Genomic DNA, 22,560 nt, shown 5'->3' with positions numbered 1-22,560 from the left:
GCAGTGACGGGTAGAAGTCAATCAAAAAGTCAATAATCTCTGTCCCTCCCAGCTGCCTGGTGAGCCACAGCCTGCTCTCCCCCAGGTTATGGCATCAGAAGACAGAATTCGAAAGGTGAATTAAACAGATCTTTCTCTGAGTAAATACCAGACTAGAAGCCTTAAGCATAATTGAGTGGCAAGTCAATTATTTTTTCCTCCAACTGCTAATCTTCCTCAGCTTTAGGCTTTTTGCTGAAAGGGTGATTTGTAGGTATTTATTGCTGAAATTTGAAGTTATTTAAAATGAATGTTTAAATGTAGTGCAACTTTCAGAACTAAGTTATTAGTATAGTACTAATTTTCTAAGGAGTTAATACTTTTAAAGGACTCTTAAAATTTACTAGCGCACTTCATATATTATAGTTTGTACAGAAATGCCAATTAACCCACACAATGTGCAGTCAAGATAGATGAGGATTAAGTCCCTACAGCCATTGGAATAGCAGAGATGCAATGACCTGAAAATTGTATCCTTATTTCCTTTGCCTGTAATTAATATAAATTCACCAGTGAAGTTCCTTTCCTGTTTTTATTAATCTCTTCTCTGTAGTCCTGGATCTCTGCTGTTTAAGCAGTTAGGACTGATGGCATATGTTGATTCTTGATTATTCAAATCTGACTTCAGACTTGCAAGGGCTGCCCAGCCAGGCTTGATAAAATGAGGGCTTGGGAACAGGATACAACCATCCTGGATATGTGCAATAAATTTCCAGTCATGCAGAAAATGCCAAGACATGTAACCACCTAGCTCTCCAGCTCTTATTTCTTGTGCATTTGTCTTCCTTGCACATTTCTGAATATGCATTATGCCTCCTCTTTACCCAGTGTAAGCCTTTCCACATTAAACTTTTGTTTGTTGCTGTCTGCTAGCCCACCAGTACAAGAATCAGTGCAGGGCTGCGGAGTATGTTCTTTTGGGCCTGGAGCAGAAGCTGAGAATGAAGGACTCATGACCTTGACTGCAGCCACAGAGACATGGATCAGGATAGGATGACCAAAATATTTTAATAGGGAGCAGAAGTTACTGCTTCCCTACTGCCCCCCTTGTTTCCAGAGGCATGTGGTGAAAGTAAAATCTTAACTGTTCTGACTCCAATTGCTGTGGATTGCAAACATTTTGACACATACTTTGTTTCTGGTTTGCATTTCAGAGCTACATGGCTGTCACTGGAACCGGGGAAATGAGTAGAGCTGTAGATGTGGTTAGCTAGGAGAATATTCGAAACTGCTCAAATCCTGATGTGGCTATCAGCCACACAATTCAAGGATGTCAGAAGAAAAAAAGGTATAACTAATAGAGGCTCTGAGAGATCAGCTGCAGTGAATGCAGTGAGGTAATTCAGATTTCAGGTTGCAAAGAAGTTCATTACAGTATTCATTTTTCCCCTATGAAATTAGTTAAGATTTAGCTAAAAAAAAAAAAAAAAAAAAAAAAAGGAACACACTCCCTTGTTAGTCCTTGAAGACAAAAGGTGCTGTATACTGTTTCTGCTAGTTTACAAATGTAAAAATTAAGGTTAATTGCAGTAGCAGGACTTCACTGAGACAATAGAATTTCAGAAGTAATAGAATGCTTATGCCGCTTAGAGTTGCAGGAAGACTAAGCTGTGTTTTGGTTTAGAAATCTTGTACCACCAGCTGAGTTATTCATAACATTACACACCTTTGTGCACCTCCTTACATATAACTAATTTTTAAAGAAGGAGGGGGTCTTAAAATTGATAAAATATTCCTTCAAGAAGCTCTGAAATCAAGGAGAGCTAAAAGCCTACTGCTAAGTGAAATGATGGAGAAGACATGAATCAATGTGTTGGGAAATAAGTGAAGAGTCATGGTGACAAAAGGATCTCATTCACCATCTCACAATCCTATAGTAGGTCTGTGGAAGGAAATACATCTAGTAACTTAATAGGCAAAATTGATAGGATTAGGTTAGTGCTAAGAAGCAGCTGTAGATTCATATGTATAAGATGGAATTACATTAAAAGTAGAAGGTCGCAGGATTTAAGGATTTGGAATATTAAGCTTAGAAAAATAGTAAACTCAGAAGTCAAACCTGCTAGATAGTTGGTCTTTGGCACAGCGTTGGTTGCTGCACCAGGGGAAGAATAGTGGCATTTAATTGGCATAGCTGTGTAGTTTGAGCCATGCACAGAGATGCATTTGTCCTGCTTGTAAAACCACCAAAGTATCTTCAAGTTATACATACTTTTTTTTTTTTAAGGCCTTTAATGGCTAGCCTGGGAAGGCAAAGATTGTTAGGAATCTTTTCTTTAATATCCATCCTGATATGTGTCAACACCAACAGACAAGATGAGAAGAAACTTGGTATTAACAGATTGCTGGAAAATACCATGGTACTCATGGTCATTTCTGTAACGACAGTGGAACAATTAACTGTTAACAAAAGGTGGATCTGCTTTCCATTTACAGTACTTCTATACAGGTAATACAGACATACTGTCAGCTGCCACCCAATATTATGACATGGCCGACCCAAAGAGGGGCACTCAGTGGTTGCTCTACTAGCAAACCTCATTCATGGGTCATGGCTCCATAAGTGATTTTTGTAGTGCTTTTAGCTACTAGGTTAGAAAATAGCATATGAAGTATCCCTTAAGGTAAGTGCTGTGCTGTGGACAAGCCACTGCTCTCTACTCCTTCCAGGCAGACAGGAGTCTTATCATCCTTAAATAATTTATTGTTGGGTGCAGTTCCCTTTGTATCTGCTTCACCCGATCCTTGAGTCAAGCAGAGTTGCCATCAGAGTTCAGGCTTCTGCTAGTGCTGCTTCCTGCTCTGAAGTCGGGGGCAACAAAATTCTGCTGCTGAGGGTGTTTCTCATGCACCTTTCAGTCACTCTTTTTCTCTGTTAAATCAGCTTTTTCAGAATTGACAGCAAATGCTGAGGTAGCCAAAGAATGAAAGATGAGGTTTTAAAAAACACAAATCCATTTATCTTCTTGGCAATATGCATTCCTTATGGCTCGTACCTTTTTTCATCCTAAAATTGAAAATCTGGCAATATTGTTTCACATCCAATCCGTATTAGATGTATCCTTGCTCATATTTGCCTTGATGGCTTATGGGATAACTAAACATGCTAAGAATGTTTTGGTAAACATGATAACTATCTTCAATATTTCTGGGTGAGTAATTTTAAAAGTATATTTTAGTAACCTCCTAATTCCTATTTAAAACAGCCTCTACCTCTATACTCTTTGCTGGTTTCTTTTGGTTTCTAGGTTAACCTAGTAATCAAATCAGCATGAAGTCAAACACATCATAATTTTGTGAGTGCGCTAATACACACAGTAATTGTCTCAAATAATACTGCAGTAAAAAGATACATATTTTCATGGCTTAAATGTAGTGAACATTGAGTTTGAATAATAAGTGAGTGGGAAAATGACCACGTAACAGGAAAGAACAGAAAAGAGGCAGACAACTGAGAAAGAACAAATGTCTTAGAAGCTAATAAAAAGTCTGAAGAAAGAAAGCATTAAGAAATTGTTGATGCAGAAAGTCAAGGAAATAAACAGCAATTACAGATTTAAATACTTAATAAATGTTATCTTGTTGCAAAAGAACACCTGCAAAACTCTGGCAGCTGGTCTTTAATTTACAGTTACTGATTGATGAAATAAAAGAAAAGGAGAAAATTGTAACTGCCAAGTGTGGTTAAAAGGAGTTGACAAATTATCATTAAGTGCTCCCTCACACGGTGACTCTCCACACTGTCATTAGCTCAGCCCATCCTTGCAGATGCTTGTTCTTTGTTTAGTGCTCAGTGTTATGATCCCTTAATTCCTCCTCAGTTTGTTCTATATAATGTAATAAGTTTGGTGAAACACAATTCAACACAATAGACTAAATTTACCAAAGGAAAATCAGGAAAGACCTTCCTGTTTTACTATATTTCCTTTATTTTTAAAAGTCATAAGTATATAGATACTGACAAAACACTTGTATTTATGAAGTGAGATTTTTCTACATTTTATAATACTATCTGAGTCAATATACTATAGTGTATAAACCTTACAAGATGTGTGTTGGGGGTTTAATCCCAGGACTTTGTCTGGACCCTCTACTTTCAGACTGACTTATGGAAAATTATTGTAACGAAATAAATACATCAAACACACTGTTATGGCACATGTAAAATCTTGCATACCTACTGGAACAAGCAGAGGATTATAGCAGTTGTATTGTGACTCTACCTGCTGACTGATTTCAAACAGGATATAAACACTCATGTAGCAGGAAGGCACAGCATATGACCAAAAGTAAAATGCCAGGGAGATTTTATTTTGCTTTTCAGTGAAAACTCAAGGTAGAAACTACACAATAGTTTCATTAAAATGGTAGAACTGTGCCCATCCTCTCCCCTTTGTGCAATAGCCTTGCCCCCCAAGCTGTCCTCTAGAGGACTTGAAAAACGTAACACAGCATTAGTGTGTTTTAAATGAGTGGTGTTTATTTAAAGACAGGCAAACTGGGGGGGTGGGGGGTGGTATATTTTGGAATTCAGTGCAGCTCTGTATGTCTCACTCTGCTTAACTATGACTCATATTTTTTGTGTTTGAAATCATATAGCTACAGGACACTGCCTGCCTTGCATAATCATTTCCTGAAAAAGTTTGCTATGTGCAGGCACATCTTATTTCACAAGTGAGGCAGCACTCTGTTTCCCATCTGTAAGGGCCACAGCATATCTGGAGCAGCCCAAATTGAGCTCCAATAAAGAAGACTGAAGAACCTGAACTGGTTGTGGCGAGACTGGAGAGCACTGACCTCATTGAAGAGATGTGGTTTCAGCTGTAATAATGTCAGAGTGTTTCTCTTCCTGAGGGCAGAACAAAAGTAAGTTGTACTTGGTGATCAAATCCACTGGAAGGTGCAACAGGATAAAGAAAGACAGTATTTACCTTAATTAAACGATGTGCCTCTAACTCCCTTTCCTACTCCCCCTACCAATACTTTGGTGCCAAGTCAGCTGCATCTTCATCTCTGCTGATATCCTAAGTGCACAGTTAGAAATGAATGCATTGTGGTTTGCATTGTTTCATTTGTTTCTGTGGCAAGTTCTTATTTCTAGAAGCTGCATTTTCTTCCTAAGGTTTAATTACTTAGGGTTTTAGTAAATGAAACTCTCTTTTATTGATAAACAACAGCAAATAATGACAGTGATGAGAATGCTAGTTAAAAGATTATTACTAAAATTAAGTTTTACCATTTTTTCCCCTATGGAATATCCTTTCCAAGAAAAAGTCATGGTATTGACCGATACTTTGGGGAATTCTTTTTTTAAGGAAAGTCTCCAATGTTAATTGATATTATTCAGCTACCTTCATTTGCTTGGTTCAGAGTATTCCTATTTAATTTAGCTGTCTTGATATGGACTTCATCCACCAGGGAAACTCCTGAGCTTCTGCAGCTGTATTAATTCTGATCTTTTATGAAAGAGTGGGTTAGCTAACAAAAAGTAGTTTTCAATGTACAGGTTATGTTTGCAAAGTACCCAAATTCCAGCCTGGCCCCATTCATTTTGCAGAAGGAAAGGCTTCCTCAGCACTGCAACAAAAGCCAGAGTGTAAGGAGGCAGCATTAGCACAAGCAGTGTTTTGCAGCAGTGCTGATCAGCATGTAGTGTGATACCTGAATTTGCTTATTCTGGAATGAAGACCACCTGCCTCAACAATATCTACCTTTAACTGGGAAATGAATGAAATAGTACAACCATGCTGCATGTGGCAAAAGAGTGCTCTCCACCAAAATTCTACTTCCAGAAACTTATTCATTGGTCTACCTGATTTGTTCAGGTTAGTGTTATAGAAATTCATTAGATGGTACATCTAAGCAGTTAAAATAGCCTTCTCCTATTTTTTTTTTTTGTTTCCAATTTATATGAAGTTTAAATGTACACTAGTTACAGCAAAATAGCAACAATCTGATGACAGAAAGAAAATACCCCTGACTTTACTATGAGTCTGGTAATACTCCTTAGAAGTCAGAGACAAAACTGCAGCTGACTTCAGAAATGGATTGCAAGGCCTTTGGCAACAGTGTCAAAAGCTTTCAGCAAGGCTTTCCACACTGTGCATCACAACATCCTCATAGGCACTCAGGAAGTGTGCACTGGATGAGTGGACAGTGAGGTGGATTGAAAACTGACTGAATGGCACATCCCGAAGGGTCATAATCAGTGGCATGGGGTCTAGTTGGAGCCTTGTCACTAGAGATGGTCCCCAAAAGCTCAGTAGAGGAATATTGTTTAACTTATTTGTCAGTGATTTGGATGAAGGGGCAGATGCTTACTCACCAATTTCACTGATGACACAAAGCTGGGAGGAGCAGCTGATACCCCAGAGGGCTGCACAGCCCTTCAGGACCTTAACTGGTTGGAGAGATGGGAAGATTAGAAGTGAAATGCAAAAAAAAGGCAAACGCAGGATCTCTTAATCCTGCATCTGTGAGAGAATAACCCCATGCACCAGTACAGACTGGGGGACCTGGGGGTCTTGGTGGACAACATGCTGTCCATAAGCCAGCAGTGTGTCCTTGCAGCCAAGAAGGCAAACAGTATCCTGGAAAATTACATTGGGAAATGCCCAGGAACTGATGCACAGACAGTTCCACCTGAATATAAGGAATAACTTTTTTACTGTGTGGGTAACCACACCCCGGAAAAGATGGACAAGAAAGGTTATGGAGTTTCCTTCACTGAAGATATTCAAGAACCCTCTGGATGCAATTTTGTTCTCTAGGATAAATCTGCTTGAGTAGCACGACCTCCTGTTGTCCTTTCCAACATGACCCATTCTGTGGTTGTACACAAATGATATAAAACCACAAAACCACTAATACCTAGTGGGGGCTTTTTTGTATTTTTTTTTTCTTAACATGCTTACATACTTTTAAGAACTCTGGCTTCTAGATCAAAAGAGACAAATATATTAGAGCTTTGGAATTTTTCTAAAAAAAATCACCTCATCTCTACATACACATATTGTGCTAAAAATGAGTTTCTAATAACCATTTTTAGTCCTTTTTTGATAAAATACTTATATAATTAAATATGCAGATTATTTTAGACCTGCATGTCTTTCCAAGTACTTCTTGTTGAGTTCACTATTCTGAATGAGAAATTTTGCAGCCTTCCATAACATTCCATGAGGCTGTCTGTGATGCAGTCATTTTAGAATTGGCATCATTTTGCAGAGCAGGAGGAGCCTTGATCACACCAGGATTTTCCCCTACACCTGAGGAAAGTAAGCAACTGAGTCCAAATTTTCAGCATCTCTTTCTTTCTCTTGGTGTAAAATGCAATGGGGAAAAGCCCACAAAAAATCACCCAGCAATGAAGCCAATTCTACCTTTCCAAGAAGGTGGCATTGAATAAGTATTACTTCAGAAAATATAGTCCTTCCTACAAATAAGAAAAGTTTCAGTAACAAGGATCCAGGAAAAAATCCTCTTGGTTGATCTTGTCTGGATCTTTTTTTATAAATTCATGTCTCAAGCATATAAAAAGCCAGCATTGCACATATGGTTTCGATAAATTCATTCTTAATGAAGTTGCCATAAAACGATCTTAGTGATGTCTTTGGAGCCCTGTGAAAAGTAAAATCCCTGAAAAAACTTCTTCAGCTTTGCCTTGTCCCTCCAGTAAATATTCCCCAAACATCATTATGGTGCTATTCCTGAGCCCTTGGAAATAGTAGTGCTGAGGTGTTGTGCAGCATGAGCAAGAGTATCCAGCTTATTTGCTGTGAATTTCTGTAGTCTAGTATCACAGTGAGGACCTTTTGTACTCCTTTGGCTCCTCATGTTTATACATCAGTTTATACATCAAACACTGAGGTAGTAGCAACTGCATGGATTTTTTAGACACATCTAACATTAATTATACTGATTGAATTTAATTATGTATAAATTCTCTCCCTTACAGCAAACAAAACAACAGTAAGGGCAGCTCTGTTGCTCTGGTTATCACACGTGTCATGGTCAGTGGGTACAGGGGGGATGGTGAGGTTATTCCCTCTTGCTAGCACATCTCAGCATAAATTCATTTGCATTACTATAGATATTTCCTTCCAGATGAGAAGGTCTACTGGGCTATTGCACAAAGCATCATACTAATTTTTACTCATATTTATATTACATTATCCATGCAGGCTTCCTATTTCTGCACACAGCAAGACCACGTGAGAGTGAACAACCCCCTCATCTCATCTCCTGGATGCTGGAACTGACATTTATAAATCTTTACACTTTTTGCCAAAAACACTAAACAGCTAAGCCACTATCCCAAAAAAGGGCACTGTGGATTGAGGATAAATTGAAGGAGAGATAAATCCCTGAACAGATTTTGCTTCTGTGTCTGTGTTGTTGTACCTGGACACAAAGCAGCTTTTGGCCTGGGTTGATGGCAGCTTAGGGTATCTAGAGGGAGACAAGGGCTCTGACATATACAAATGGAGGAGTGTTACCCACATGAAGAGGTAAAATGATGAGGTAAAATGATGACACTGGTCAAAGACTAAATGCAATATTTAAATCAAGGTGTATATATAATGTTTTGTGCAATAATATAGTACCTATACATGTGACCTGGCAGACAAAGTTTTTTTGGTGCTTTTTGCTTTCATGAGAGGAATAAAAACGACCACTTTTTCATAGCTGGGATGAAGGTACTCATTTTTCTGTTGATTAGTTATCCCCCATGAACTTGCGAAAGAGAGAACACATGCTGGGGTTGAAACAAAGCTGGGAAAACTTGAAGTGTTGTTCTCTGGTTTTGCCTCTCCACAGATCCAGAGAAAACTGAAATAGAGTATTGTATTTACAACTTAGAAAATGCTTAAAGTCATGCCTAACTAATCTACTGTGTCAGTGCCCATAATAGCTGTGGCCTGTATCAGAGGGAGGAGATAAGATGGTCAGCTTCCATCTGTGGAGTCGGGGCTGTGTTTACAGGACACAGTGAGCTGCCACATCCACTACAGAGCATAAACAGTGGTAGTTACCCCAGCAGTGAGTGTGGCCCTTTGAGTTATCCCTTCAGCTTTCTCGTATCTTTTCCACTTAACTGATTTAAGTGCAATAATGTGTGACCTATAATCTTGAGAATTTTGACCAAGTCAATATAGCTAAGGGAATCTTTAATTACTATCTATAGCTTTAAAGATAAACTTGTATCAAACAATTATCGTACATCTGATTTTACCCAGTCCTTTGATTTATATTTTACTTCTAAGTCACATAAAACAATGAAATAACCTTATTCTTGCAATGTCATTATGAAATAAAAACCAGATGCTTTGGTTTAAAAATGTCAGAATATAGAGGTGATAATTTGTGGAAATAAAAATGCTAAAAAATGCTAATTTAATAAATTCAGCATTAATTTAGCAATATTTTCAGTCAACTAAAATGTACATATCTTGGGAGAAAATAAAATTCTGTACAGCTATGACATAAATATAGTGAAATTCATAAGGAAGATAATTAAATCTGTGATAAGAAAATATAAATTTATTGCCAGCCTGTTAACTGTCCCCTAGCTCCTAGGCAAATATAATTTACATCTAGATAAGGTCTTAAAACCAAAGACTAAATAGCATTGGCTTCATTCAGATATGAACACAAACTATTACCAAGTAACCAGCAGATGACATTGTGACATTGGGATGTTAAATGAGCTTTGAAGAAAAATCTGAGATGACCAGGTGAATGTTCCTCTGGGTAGAACGTAATTACCTTGGAAGCTGTCTGAAAATGTCTAGAAAATAAGCAAATTTAGTTCTGACAGTAATTTCTGGAGTTTTTGGGTCTGTGGCTTAATAAGAAAGCAAATGACTCCCAGGCTGCCAGGACTGGAACACAACTTGCAGCCACGAGATGGGATGTACTGGTCTCACAGAAGTTCACACTGACAATGCGAATTCCCTGAAAATGATACGACAGGTCAGCATTGCAGCAGCTGACTTTTTATGCTAGATTAGAGCTCTTATTGCATGGAGAGTCAGGTATTGTCTGTCCCCTCATAGCTGACACAAAGCTGGCAGAGACTCCAGATTGCATGTTCATTGGCAAGTCGGGCACAGCAGTGTGCTTGGCCAGAGCGCAGATGTCAGTGAGTGCTGCAGACAAGGCCTGGCAACTGAAAGTCTGCAGACCCCCAAAGCGTGTCTGGATGCTGGGGAAACAAGATGCATACAGTATACAGTAAATTTTGATCTCATGCAGGTGTGAAAGGTCCTTTCTAAGTAAAATTAGAGGTCCATCACTAAGTAAATTCTAATGCGACTCTATAGCCCATACCTGGCCACAAGAATAGGCATGAAGCAGATGTTTCTGAAGGGCCAGTTGAAATGGGACACGGTGTATCTAGTTTAAGATAAAATTGGCCCTTTTTCCACCTGCCTGTCTTTGCTCAGAGTTGTGCAAACCTCATTACAAGGTCTTTTTTCAGGATGATTTATTTAAAACTAGTATGAAAGACTCTGACTTCTCTTAATGTAGTGGGCCTAGTTCAGTGTAGAATATTATTCGGGTACTTAAACAACGTTGTAATCACATGAGCTATGATGGTATCATAATTAGGACATACATTTTGGCACACTTTCTTTAGAAATCTAGATCAGGAAGCCAAATCAAAGGGAACAATGAAGACAAATGAAGCATGGAGACATACTGACTCAGGCAATCCCTGCTTCCTCCTTTCCTTCTGAACCATCCTCATAGGGCAGTTCTGCTTCAGCTCTTGACTTTAATTGGAGCCCAGCACAAAGCAAAAATCAACCCAAGTCTTGTAAACCTTTCTTTCAGCTAGGGCTATTTGTCCATGTAACTTTCCATGGCAGCCAAACTAATTACCATGGCATGTCTTTCCAAGTGAACAATACTCACTTGTCTGCCAAGATAAAACATTTGGAAGGCTGTGAATTGATGTAACCTGGGGATACCTCTGTATTGTTGTATTTTAAGTGCTATTACACAGAGCTCTGCTAGTGATTTGAATTCAGGGCATGTTGTTTGGCAATTGGGTAAAGCCAGACTGGTCTCTTCAGACTAATACAACTTGACACAGGAGTCAGGACTGATGTGACGTAGCTTTCGTAATGAAGACTGCTGCTCTGTTAGTGTGATTCTTAGGTGAAATTATTAGAAAAGCTGGCAAAACTAGTAGCACAAGGAGCTAGAAGAGAGCACAAAACTGCTGGGACCAGCAGGCAGAAGACAAGTTAGAAGAATGACAGCTCTTTGCCACGACTTGCACTGCCACTTCCCCTGTGCCCATGGTCCTTCATCTTCCCCAGGAGGACACAGAGCAGTCATACAACACCCAGGCAATTCTTGGCCCTTCTGCTTGGCATATCATTAGCAGTCTAATGATACTGATCTATGGAAATGGGATTGGCACCAATGCTTTCGTATCAACCATAGGAACAATGCAGTTCAGATTTAAATAACAAGAAGTCTCAGTGGATTGTGTTATTGGCACCTGTACTACCCAGTTCATTAAAGAGACTGGTCCAGAGTCTTACCACAGTTACCTATTGCAAGCCTGATGCTACTCCAAAAATACAGTAGACTAAATAAGTTTTATTAAAAAATTGTCTGATTGCTTTCAAATCTCCTGCAATCCTTTAAAATCAAGAGGTTTTTCTGCAGATTTTCCTGTTTGGTGGACAAACTTCTCCAGGTGGCCAGCAATATGGCTCAAGGTCTTGAACTAGAAATGTGTAGGGTGTCAGTTTTCTCTTTTCCTTTTTGGAATGGTGACATAAGTTTAGCAACTTTTGGGGAATCTGTCAACTGTTCAACTATTACTGACTCTTCTCTTGTTAGTAATTACAAAGTGCCTAGGCTGGGCTTTTGAGAAACCAGTCTTAGTTTCAGCCCTTCACCTTCTTTTAGGACTGCCAAATTTTACCACTATCTTGGAGTAAGTTCCTTCAAGATATGAGACCACATATGAAACCACAGTTTTTAAAGTTCTACTGAGCTCCATTTTGTGCTATTATAACTTTAGGGGGCAGGAAAGAAAAACACTGTGGCAACATCTCCCTTCAAAGCACAATATGCAGGCATTCTTATTCCACAGTCATGTCTTGGCTACAGCTACAGTTTGAATTCAATTAAAAGCTTTTAATTGGTCGTCCTTCCAAACATTTCCAAACTGTCGTTCATTTTCAGATACGCCTACAGATCTATTGTCCTAACATAATTTCAGTCTGACACAAAAGTCAATTACACTAATTGTTCAGCAGGAATTAACCTCTTATGCATCATCACATTATTACTGTCGCTAGGTTCATTTTGCAAAGATCTTTCCTTTATCTGTACATAAGCAAAGCTAAGCACCAGCACCAGTGAGTCTCAGTACTGACTGGGAAATAACTACTTTATTGGAATGAGAACAGACATTAATATTGAATGTACTTCTGAACTGACTGGAATATTGTAATAGGCTGCAAAGAGGTCACCTTCAGCTGTGGAATAATGACAATGATTTCCTGATTAAAAATACCTTTGCCTTAAACACAATTGTTAATGAAGCAAATTATTGTCTGTGTATTGATAGATATTAAAATGATATCTAAAGAACTTTTAATCAGATTTCAAAGATGATGCTTGTGAGGTCATTCTGAGGATGTGCCCTCATGCCTTCATTTAAAACTTCACTTATGCACGTTCATTCAGAAAATGGAGTGATCTGGACAATTTAAGAGGCATATGAGTATATGCAGCAGGCAGCTCAGGTATTTGTAAGAACGTGCTGGAAAATATGCTCCCAGGAGAAATTCTAGGGGATCTCTAGGTTAGCTGGAAAAGGGGTGAAATATGACTGTGAGAACAAGGCAGAGAAGTTGGAAGGAAGAAAAATAGGCAATTTTTTGGTACTGGGTAAAAGAAGTCTTGATGATTTGAGTGAAGAAATGTTTTCTCATGCTCAGAAAATTTTATTTTTACATGACAAAAGCTTCATTAGGGGTGTGGAACTAATGGTCTGCTTTCCTTCTGAACTGAAACTACAGCAAAACCCTGTATTTTGACAGCTCACATCAGAGAAGAATCCTGATACAACGTGAAGGAAGACATGGGGCCAGGCAGATCTGGCAGTGGTGCTAGAACTCACACTTTTTTTCCAGACAATTTGAAGGACTAGGTGTCTGTACTCTCTCCCCAAGAAGCAACCACAAGAACTGAATTAGAAAAATAACACGGACACTTAGGAAATTGTCTCATCAATAGAACAGAAACATTCACTGGCAGATCTACCTGCATGGCTCATCAGCCATCCTGCCAAAGCGTTTCCTGAAACTTCCCTGAAATGTCCTAGATGGAAATTATCTCCATGTACAGAAGTTGTTTGCTTCTTTTAAATTGATGTGGCATTTCCCACAGCATTGTGATTGATTTGTGATTTCATTCAGCACAGAAATGTCAGTACAGACATGAGGAGCTGTGCGATTAATTTTTCAGGAAGGGCAAATAGAGCCAGTGAGGTGAAAAGAGCAAGTTAGTATAAAACATAAAAGCAAGATGATAAAACTCTGCAGTATGACATGTGCAGAGGTCTATGTCTCAGTATTCAATAGCCTGATGGAAAGTATGATGATAGAGTGTAGAAAACAAAAGCCATCTAAAATAAACCGATGCAGGGCAGAAAAACAGTGATGTTACAGGAGCTACTATTTAAAGTAATTTTGTGTGTGCCTGGACCACCACACGTACAGTCTGTGACTACAGCGATACTAAAGCCGGCTGTAAAGTTTAGTGGAATCGATTGTAGTTTTCCTCTCACAACGTATCTCTAGCAAGAGATGGCAATGAGATACGGAATCAGAGGTAAAAATCTACGTAAAACGAATAAGGTTTTCTTTAACCAGGAGTGCAAAACTAAAGTCCTAACCTCAATCTTGTTGCTGATGAGTCGTGCGCTTTCTGACGCTTTTCCATGCCACACGTACACCTGTTTGCTGTATCCGCAAAGTTCAGAGTAAAGTCATTGAATGTTTGAGGGTCCTTCCACCTGGGACAGTCCCGTTCCCGGTTACACACCTCAGCCGAGAGGGCCGGGAGCAGCGCTCCGGGCAGGGTCACTCTCGGGGAGCGGGCTGCGGATGCCGACCGCGGCCCGCGTGGCTGTGCAGAATTCATAGAGGGCTTTTCACTGCTGCCACCTGCCTACTCCGATCGGGCGACAGCCTTTCCAGGCTCGCGGGACCCCGACCGGGCGGTCAGAAGGCGGTGTGTGACACGGCGCGGAGTGGCGCTGAGGCGGAGGCTGCGCCCGGTGGGTACAGCGATGCTGCCGGCAGCCTCGGCCGCGGTGACTGCCCCCGGGACGGGGTCCCTCTTGCGTCACTTCGGTTTCAGGCTCCGGTGCGGTCTTTCGGCAGGGGAAAGGGGCGGGAGAAGGCGGCTCCGGACCGCCCGGCGGGGCCTCGAGCGGCGGCGGGCGCGGGCGGGAGCCAATGGGTGCCGGCGCGGCCGTGTGACAGGCGGGGCGGCCGCTGCCCCCGCCGGGCGGGGAACCTGCACGGCGGCGCTCGGCAGCATCGTTCGCGGCTGCGGGGCTGACACACGCCTCCATCCTCCTCTCTCCCGGCAGCCGCTCACACGCGCCTCGCCGCGGGCGGAGCGGAGCGAGGGGCGCCGCGGCAGACAAAGCAAAGATGGCAGGGATCCTCGCCTGGTTCTGGAACGAGCGGTTCTGGCTGCCGCACAACGTCACCTGGGCGGACCTGCAGAGCACGGAGGAAGCCGCCTTCCCACAGGCGGAGGACCTCTACCTCGCCTTCCCCCTGGCCTTCTGCATCTTCATGATCCGGCTGCTCTTCGAAAGGTAACGCGGAGCCCCTCGCGCCGCCCCGGGCTTGGCTGGGCTGGGCGGGCCCAAGGGCAGCCGAGGAGCCTCGTCAGCCCGGCGTCTTCCCCCGCCGCTGCTTCTCTGCCTGCCTCACCCGGCCCTTGCGTTGTCCCTGCCCCTCGGTCGGTCACGTAGCGGGCCCGATGCGGGAAGCTGGAGGGGTTCGAGAGGCGGCCGGCGCGCCGTTCCCGCCGCCTGCGGCGCGGCCCGGCGCGGGCACTAGGAGGCGAGGTCTGCCCGGGAATGGGCGCAGCCCTCCCGCCACCTGCGCCGGCCGCGGGAGAAGGGCCCTCCGGCACCTGTGCCGATCGGGGTGTCCGTCCGCCACCTCACGGGCCGCGGCGGAGTCCTGTCCGCCCCCCTCACGGAAGCTCGGCAAGAAGAGCGGTGGGGCGGGCCGCGGCGGAGTCCTGTCCGCCCCCCTCACGGAAGCTCGGCAAGAAGAGCGGTGGGGCGGGCCGCGGCGGGAAGTGGTCCCGGCAGGGAGAGTTCGCCCCTGTCCCCGCAGCAGGGCCGCTCTCCACAGCGGAGCCCGCGCTGGGTCCCCTGCGCGGCCGGGAGCGGCGGCGGGCTCAGCGTGGGGCCTCGGGTTCGGGAAGGGACAATTCATGGTGAGGGCAGCCCGGGGCAGCGGGGCTGAGCAGAACTCTGCGCGGCCGGTGCAGATGGCATCAGCGAGCGGTCCGTGCCGAGTACCGGAACACTCCTGGGGCTGTCGGGATGTGGAAGCTCGGTGATTGAAACGCGCCAGGCGCTGTTCATCTCTGAACCAAACTAACCTTTCTTCGAGGCTGCGGAAATCACAGACCGCGTTTCACAAGTACATAAGTACGAATCTATGTATGCTTAATCACAAGGCGTCAGACTAACGATGGGTCAGCAGCGAATGTGTTTTCTGTGAGTGTTTCCGTGCGGGTGCTGAGCAGGGGCCGCCTGTCGCGGGGAGCCAGCTGAAGCCAAGTGGGCGCTCAGTGGAGCACGCTGCTGCGCCGCATGACAAAGGTGGTGCTCCCTCAACAGCAGGGAACAAAAGAACGATTCCTTATACCAACACCTATGTGTTTTCAGCCTTGTCTTCTTAGGCAGGCTATTAGGATAGTCGAGGGAGTTACGCGAGGACCGGTAGTTACTACGTGCCAGGGAAGGGCTGTAAAGACACTCAAAAATGATAAAACAGCTGATCTGCTAGGTACCACTTCAAATATCCTAAGTATTCCCTCTCCCTGGTTAGAACTTGCCTGTATTCCTGGCTTGGTTGAGAGGACCATATTTGTTTTGAAAAATAAGCTGTCATGGTCTGTTGTTATCTTCTGTGTTGCTTTACAGATTTACTGAACAAGACAGCAAAAGTTGTCATCTGCCTGAAAATCTGAGGTTGTAAAAAGATAATTGAAACAACTGAGTTGCATACTGCAACAAAGTTACAACTGGAGTAATGAGTACAAGTATTCAGATTTTTTTTGGATCTGTATGATGTGTACTTTTGAGTGTTGAAAGTGGGTGCGTGGTATTGCATCTCTTGTCTTCTGAACTGCAATTTTCATCCCAGTAGGACTGTGTTTTGATGGAGGAACAGTTAGTCAGAGATAATTTCAGCCTCAAGTTTAACTCACATTTCTGCTAATACTGATGTGGCTGTTAGGATTGTAGAAGCTGCTCTGATTATGTAGTAGTTTGTATCCACTTATTCTGGTTATTTTTCTTCATAATTTTAAAATAATGTTTAATTTTGCAGTGCATTATATTTTTACGTGTCAGTTATACATATGGATGAGAAAACCAGTGTTTTTAAAATTCTCATATATACATTAGACTGATTTTGAAATTTGTATCTAGAAATGTGTTCTGATAACCTGATTGTAGATGAGAGACCTCCAAAGATGTTATATTAACAATTACTTAAGCATGTGTTTTTTCGTTTTAGAATTGAAATCAATTTCAAAACTGTGCTATAAGAGTAGAATCAGGCTGTTTTGTATGGGATTAATCCACACAGCATAGTGCAACAGTGATTTTTCATGTACAGCATTTTATTAAAGCGGGCTGAGTGAAAGCAACTGGACCTGTTTCCAACGATGAAAGCAGGGGGGATTTTGTATGACTTTGAAGGGGGGAACAATCAAGCTTCAAGCTTTATTATTGCTTTTTGTTAATTGTTTTTTTTTCATATTTCTGTGCTTTGATTGTTGGGAGCTACAGGAATCCTTCATGCACATCATCAATTAAAGGTCTGTAATTATACAAGATTTAGAAGGGGGAAGAGAGGAATATCTTTAAAATTGATTTTTTTTTTCTCTCTTCTCTGTATTAAAACATGGGTTTCTTTTTAACTCAAGTTGTGGATGACTGATGAATGTGCTGCATCCTGCAACATGCTCTTGCAGATGTTTAGCAGTTGCAATGGTAGCAGCTAAAGAAAAAATAAATACAGGTTCTGTAACCCATTTTAAAAACTTGCAGGTTTATTTTAGATCTATGACTGCATTGTAGTATTGTAACATTAATGTGTTCTCTATATTGTTTTGTAAGATACCTCAACTCTAATACAGGTGCTCTTGTAGTTCTGTACACTGGTAGGTAAGCAAACACAAGCTGTTAAGAATCAGATTATGTGTTTTATATCCATTATTTTCAGATTGCTTCATAGCAGCTGACTGCTAGGCTGCTGGACTTTGTTCCTCTGCTTCACAGGAAGGGTTACTAACTTCACGAATCCTCACAATAGTAAGAAATACAGTTTGGGGGAGCTGGACTTCGCGTGTCTTTGCTTATGAAATTCTTGACTTGTTTGGGGGACACAGCTTTCAATGCTGCGAGTTGATACATATGTTTATATTCTATACACGTATGTATTTGTGTGTACATACTTGCAGGTGGAATTGAAATGATAGAACTTGGAAAATTTGTTCTTTATATATACACATACTATTTACAGAGTTAATCCTACAGGGATTTTTGTTGTTGTTGTTTGTTACTGGTTTGGTGAATCAGCTAACCAAGACAAGAAAACAATCTAGACACTTCTTAATGTTTTTTTCTCTTTTCAAGTGTGTTACTTTTTATTGATTTCCTTGTCCTGCTATCCCTGACCAGCCCTCTTGAATGAAAGGAGAAGGTAGATTAGAACATTATTTGTTCTAATATATGTTCAGCTGCCTCAGCAAGTGAATCTGATGATGATGAGTGCTCCTGAAATAAGGTTTGGTCTGAGGTATTATCTCACAGCCATGAGTTTTAGTGGATGTGTCTGCTGAGATTATCATAGTTATGGATGTAAAAAGGTGTTAAAATACTTTAATAGTCTTTTCTATTTCCCCTTCCTTCTTATTCATCTCCTTCTTTAAACACAAAGTACGTTTAGGAAATTATACTAACTAAGCACAAATATAGAGTTACCTAGTAATTTGGAAGATGGCAGAAGTTTAGCAGTGCAGTGGGTAATGTGGGAACATATTTCCCCATAGTATGTATCCATTTTGTGTGTCTTACTATTTTTTTAAAGGCATGTAAGCAATTAAGGACACCCTCTGTACTATACAATGCCTTCAGGTAATGTAAGTGCTCAATAAGTCTCTTGTCTTCCTGTATCCTTTCCAGTTCTAGTGTGAGAAAGACAGGTTAAAGCTGAATTGAAACTGGTCTTATTAATAGCAGGTGTTGTAGTTTTGATTGGCCTAAAAAAGGAGAAAGAAACACCTGTTATTCTGGGCAAATGCAATTTTTCTTCTTTTGTTTATGGGATAACATGGCTCTTCTCCCTCTGTCCTAGACCTCGCTGCTCAGAAGCAGCATCCTTTCCTGAACTCCTAAGCATGTCTTCTGTGAGGAGAGTGCTTATACAAAAACAGTATTCACTCAGCAGTCTGTGTGCTTGTTGGACATAAAGCAAGAGGTTAACATTTCTGTTTTAAAGGCTTCTCTCAAGGCAGAAGTTGACTGAATCTTCAAAAAGGATTCCTGACTAAACAGATTTCTGATGTGGTCCAGCAATCTTCTGAGTCAAGTAATCTGATATTACTGCTTTCTTTACACTTGGCTCATCTGTTGAAGTTACTAATATTTTATCTTTGCACTGTAGTTGCACTATATTTTATTTCCCTCATGTTGTAAAGAACAGCAGTTTGGGCTCAGATCTAATGAAATCACTCCATGAATCAGCAAAGTAGGCTTATACTGCTTTTATTGTAATCTGGCCTTGATGGGGAGCAGTTCTCAAAGGTGATGCTGATATTCTGCAGTTGATGGAATGGCTCATAAGGTCAGAGATAGCTTGATTATATATAGCAACAGCCCTCCAGCTGCACTGACTTGAACTGAACCAGCCACATCATTTAGTATTACTCCAGTCAAGATACTGGAGACATAGAGCACGTGGAAGTTCATTGCTTTTATATGAAATTTTATTTTGTAATGATAATTCAGTCTCAAAGGTAACCTCAGCTGATTTTCATTTAGTATGACACAGTAGAATTCCAATTAGACCAGGGTGACATGATGCAATGACTATATGGGTATGTGTGTGTATATATATTTGCTAACTATAAAAATTCATTCAGATGACAATACGTACAGTCTTACAAGTGTTTCTGGTGTGTAGTGTATACATACCAATTTGATTTTTGTACTCCCTAGGACATCTAGTATTGGTGGGTTTTTTTACAACAAAAAAGAGGCTAGACAGGATACAAATTTTGGAAGAGAGTGTACAAACTTGCTGTACTTCCAGCAGCCCAAAACCTCATCTGGAGAAGTTGGGTGGGGCACTGATGGTTAGTTCTGTCAAAACCTTTTCCTAGGCTGTAATATTTATAGATTTTTTGCTTACTTCCTTGTGTGTTAGGCAATATCTGATCATTCAGGTGTAATTCATTTGTATGTAAGTGGATCCACGTGTTCTGACAATAACTTTTCCAGTTCTTTCTTTACTTTTTTTATAATTTATTTTTTTCATAAGATGACATGTAGGGCTTTTTCTTTTTGCTTGATTGCTATTTACTAAATGCTTAATTCTGTTGAAATTAAATAGGAATTTGAAATTGCTAACTTGTAGAAAAATACAGACAGTAGAAAGACAATAACTAAAAAACCTATTTCTTTTCAACTTTAAACCAATTTAGTTTTAAAAAGTAACAATAGATCCTTAGCAGTGAATAGCTTTAAAATACATGTATACCTTGTTGATTGTACTCTCCATTTCTCTGTGTTTAAGTTACTATTTTTCTGTCATTTATCTTTATATAACCAGTTTTTGTTTCCTAGGGTTGCAGAGTTGAACTTCAGCCACTAACACTTGGAGATTAACACTTCCAAAAAAATGGTTGTTTTACCTGGAGAGCTGTTGTCTATCTTGGCCTGTCTGTTTTACCAGCTCAGAGCAGCACAGTGTATGCTCACGCACGCTGGTCCTGCCACTGCTGGCTGGTGCACATCTCTGTTGTGTAATGTGGTTGTGTGCTCACACATAGGCTTAGAGTGTTCCTTTAAAAGAAGGTGGAGTGGATAAAATGCACACTATTTGAATGTCCTTCACGTAGGGCCATTTACAGATGTGCAATGGTGCCAGTCTTAAAACTAGGAGTTAAATGGGAAATATGTGCTGAGCTCCAGAAGAGAATGCCATTAGAAGTGATGCCTAAAATATCCATGTGAGAGAACTATGACAGCTAAACCACAGCTGTGCCAGTGGAAAGGTTTCAGTGACAGGTCACTAGTGGGTGCTGGGAGCCTATTACTGAGGCAGAGCCACTGTTAGTGGGATTTTGTCTGGGTGCAGGTTCCAGTTACTGGTAGCAACTCCAATTTGGTTCCTGCCTTGATTCCAGTAAATACACAATTGGATCCAAATTACCTGTGTCTGTTTCTGCTGCTCCTACTTCTGCCTCTGTCACTGATTAACAGGCATTTGCCATGGATTCACTCTTGGAAAAAGAAGAGTTTCTGGTATGCTGCCCCTTTCTACACATCTGAAGACCAGTGTCTTACTAGTTCATACAAAGCATTTAGTAAATTAACATTTGGGATATTTTGTTTCCTTAAATCTATCTCTCTTCCTGTCACCAGGGTTGATGCCTGAGCTGAACAATGTTTATTTGACCGTATTTGGGGGGGAGGTTTGTTGTTTTTTTTTCTCAAGTTGTTAAATAGCCCATGCCTGCAGTAGATTGACAGTTTATTAGCTTTTGGTGTTTCTGTGCCTGTCTCGAGATGGTCTTGGAGTTTTGAGAAGAAAGCTAAAATTACAGCATAAAACTATATAGCTTTTATAAGCGATGTAACCCTGTATAATACCCAGTAGTATGGTTAAGACTGTAGTTGACAGCTTATGGACAATCAGATGCATATGATGTGTATCAACAATTCCTTGGAGTTGTTGATCTAAGACCTGGATGGCTTGCTGTCTCCCACCAGAGTGACTTCCTTCACCCATTCAGCACTTAGAGATTTTGGGGGACATCCCGGTCAAGGGAAAGGAAGGGTCTCTCATCATGAAACATGTGGGTTTCTGTTAATTTGAAACAGGAGGAATCACTAATGTCATGCTTTAAGGTGAGCAAAGTTTCTGAGGATCAGATGGGCTGAGAACTTCTGTCCTCTGGGAGGAAGTGTTTTTAGCACATGGTCCTTACAGAAAACTAACTCTACACCATATGGCATCCATCAGTTTCTGGTGATGCCTTGCTGGTTATTCTGAAGTAGTCAAATTGCAGCCAGGGTGAGTGAACTGCACTACTTAGCGCAGTCAGTTGAAATCCTAAAGATGGTTTATAGGTGGATCTATAACACAAAGTTGTGACTTCTTCACAAAAACCAGAGAGTAAATGGTATTTTTTTCCTACATGGTTAATACCTCTCTTAATAACAAATTCTGCTGTTGTCAAGCTTTAATATTTCTAAGCAATTATAAAGCCTGATATAACTATTGCTGATGTAGCACAATCAAATTTTTAACTCTCAAGGTAACTGTACAATTACTAAGAAAATTTAAGAATTGTGAAGGAGTTTAACATCCAGTTAACCATGTTATGTATATTGGCTATTAATCCAAGTTACGTTTTGCGCAGGGAGGAATGAAATGCTAAGGGTCTCCAGACTACCTTGTATTAATGAAATATCTTTCAGGTTCACTAACCTAAAATTCATTTTAATATTATAAGTGATGCATATTGAAGTTTGGTCTGAAGTGATGAGAAGCCTTCTTTGCGCTCACAGGTCACACTAGGATAGTTAAAGCAAAATCCCTAAACCACTTGCATTTTTTCTCAGTGCAAGTGCAGTAGAAGCTTCCTTTTAATAACATCTTCACCGTGTTGGTTTCTCCTGTGTGGATGAGGGCAATAACCTATAGTACTATATTAAAAGAAATCTACCTGGCATAGTGAACATAGTTTTTTGTGTTGCACAAACAGAGGTCAGAGCTTGGAATGTGTTCATTGGCATAAAATCTTACATTCTTGAGGCTATTTTTGTATTTGTGCTTGCAGTAGTGTTTGTCTATCATTTGCAAAAGCTAGTAGCTCTATTTTTATCAGTAGTGAAATAACATAACATGTGGTGTCATCAAATCTATTCACTGCCCATTTACCATCCTCTGAGATAAACTTTGTATTTTTTTAGTTCCACAAGCAGAAAGAGAA

At 41.0% G+C, this 22,560-nt stretch overlaps 1 protein-coding gene across 2 annotated transcripts in view; it reads left to right on the top strand.

Moving 5' to 3' along the window:
• The first annotated feature begins 14,732 nt into the window (after window positions 1-14,732).
• Window positions 14,733-22,560, top strand: part of CERS6 (ceramide synthase 6) — a 94,682-nt gene continuing 86,854 nt past the window's right edge. For both annotated transcript variants that reach the window (XM_062498068.1, XM_062498069.1), the window contains exon 1: window positions 14,733-14,902. In XM_062498068.1, the coding sequence (XP_062354052.1) occupies window positions 14,733-14,902 (170 nt within the window). The remainder of the gene's footprint in view (window positions 14,903-22,560) is intronic.

Source organism: Cinclus cinclus, chromosome 9, assembly GCF_963662255.1.
Source record: "Cinclus cinclus chromosome 9, bCinCin1.1, whole genome shotgun sequence".
NCBI lineage: Eukaryota > Metazoa > Chordata > Aves > Passeriformes > Cinclidae > Cinclus > Cinclus cinclus.
This window is presented reverse-complemented; position numbering and strand designations above follow the sequence as displayed.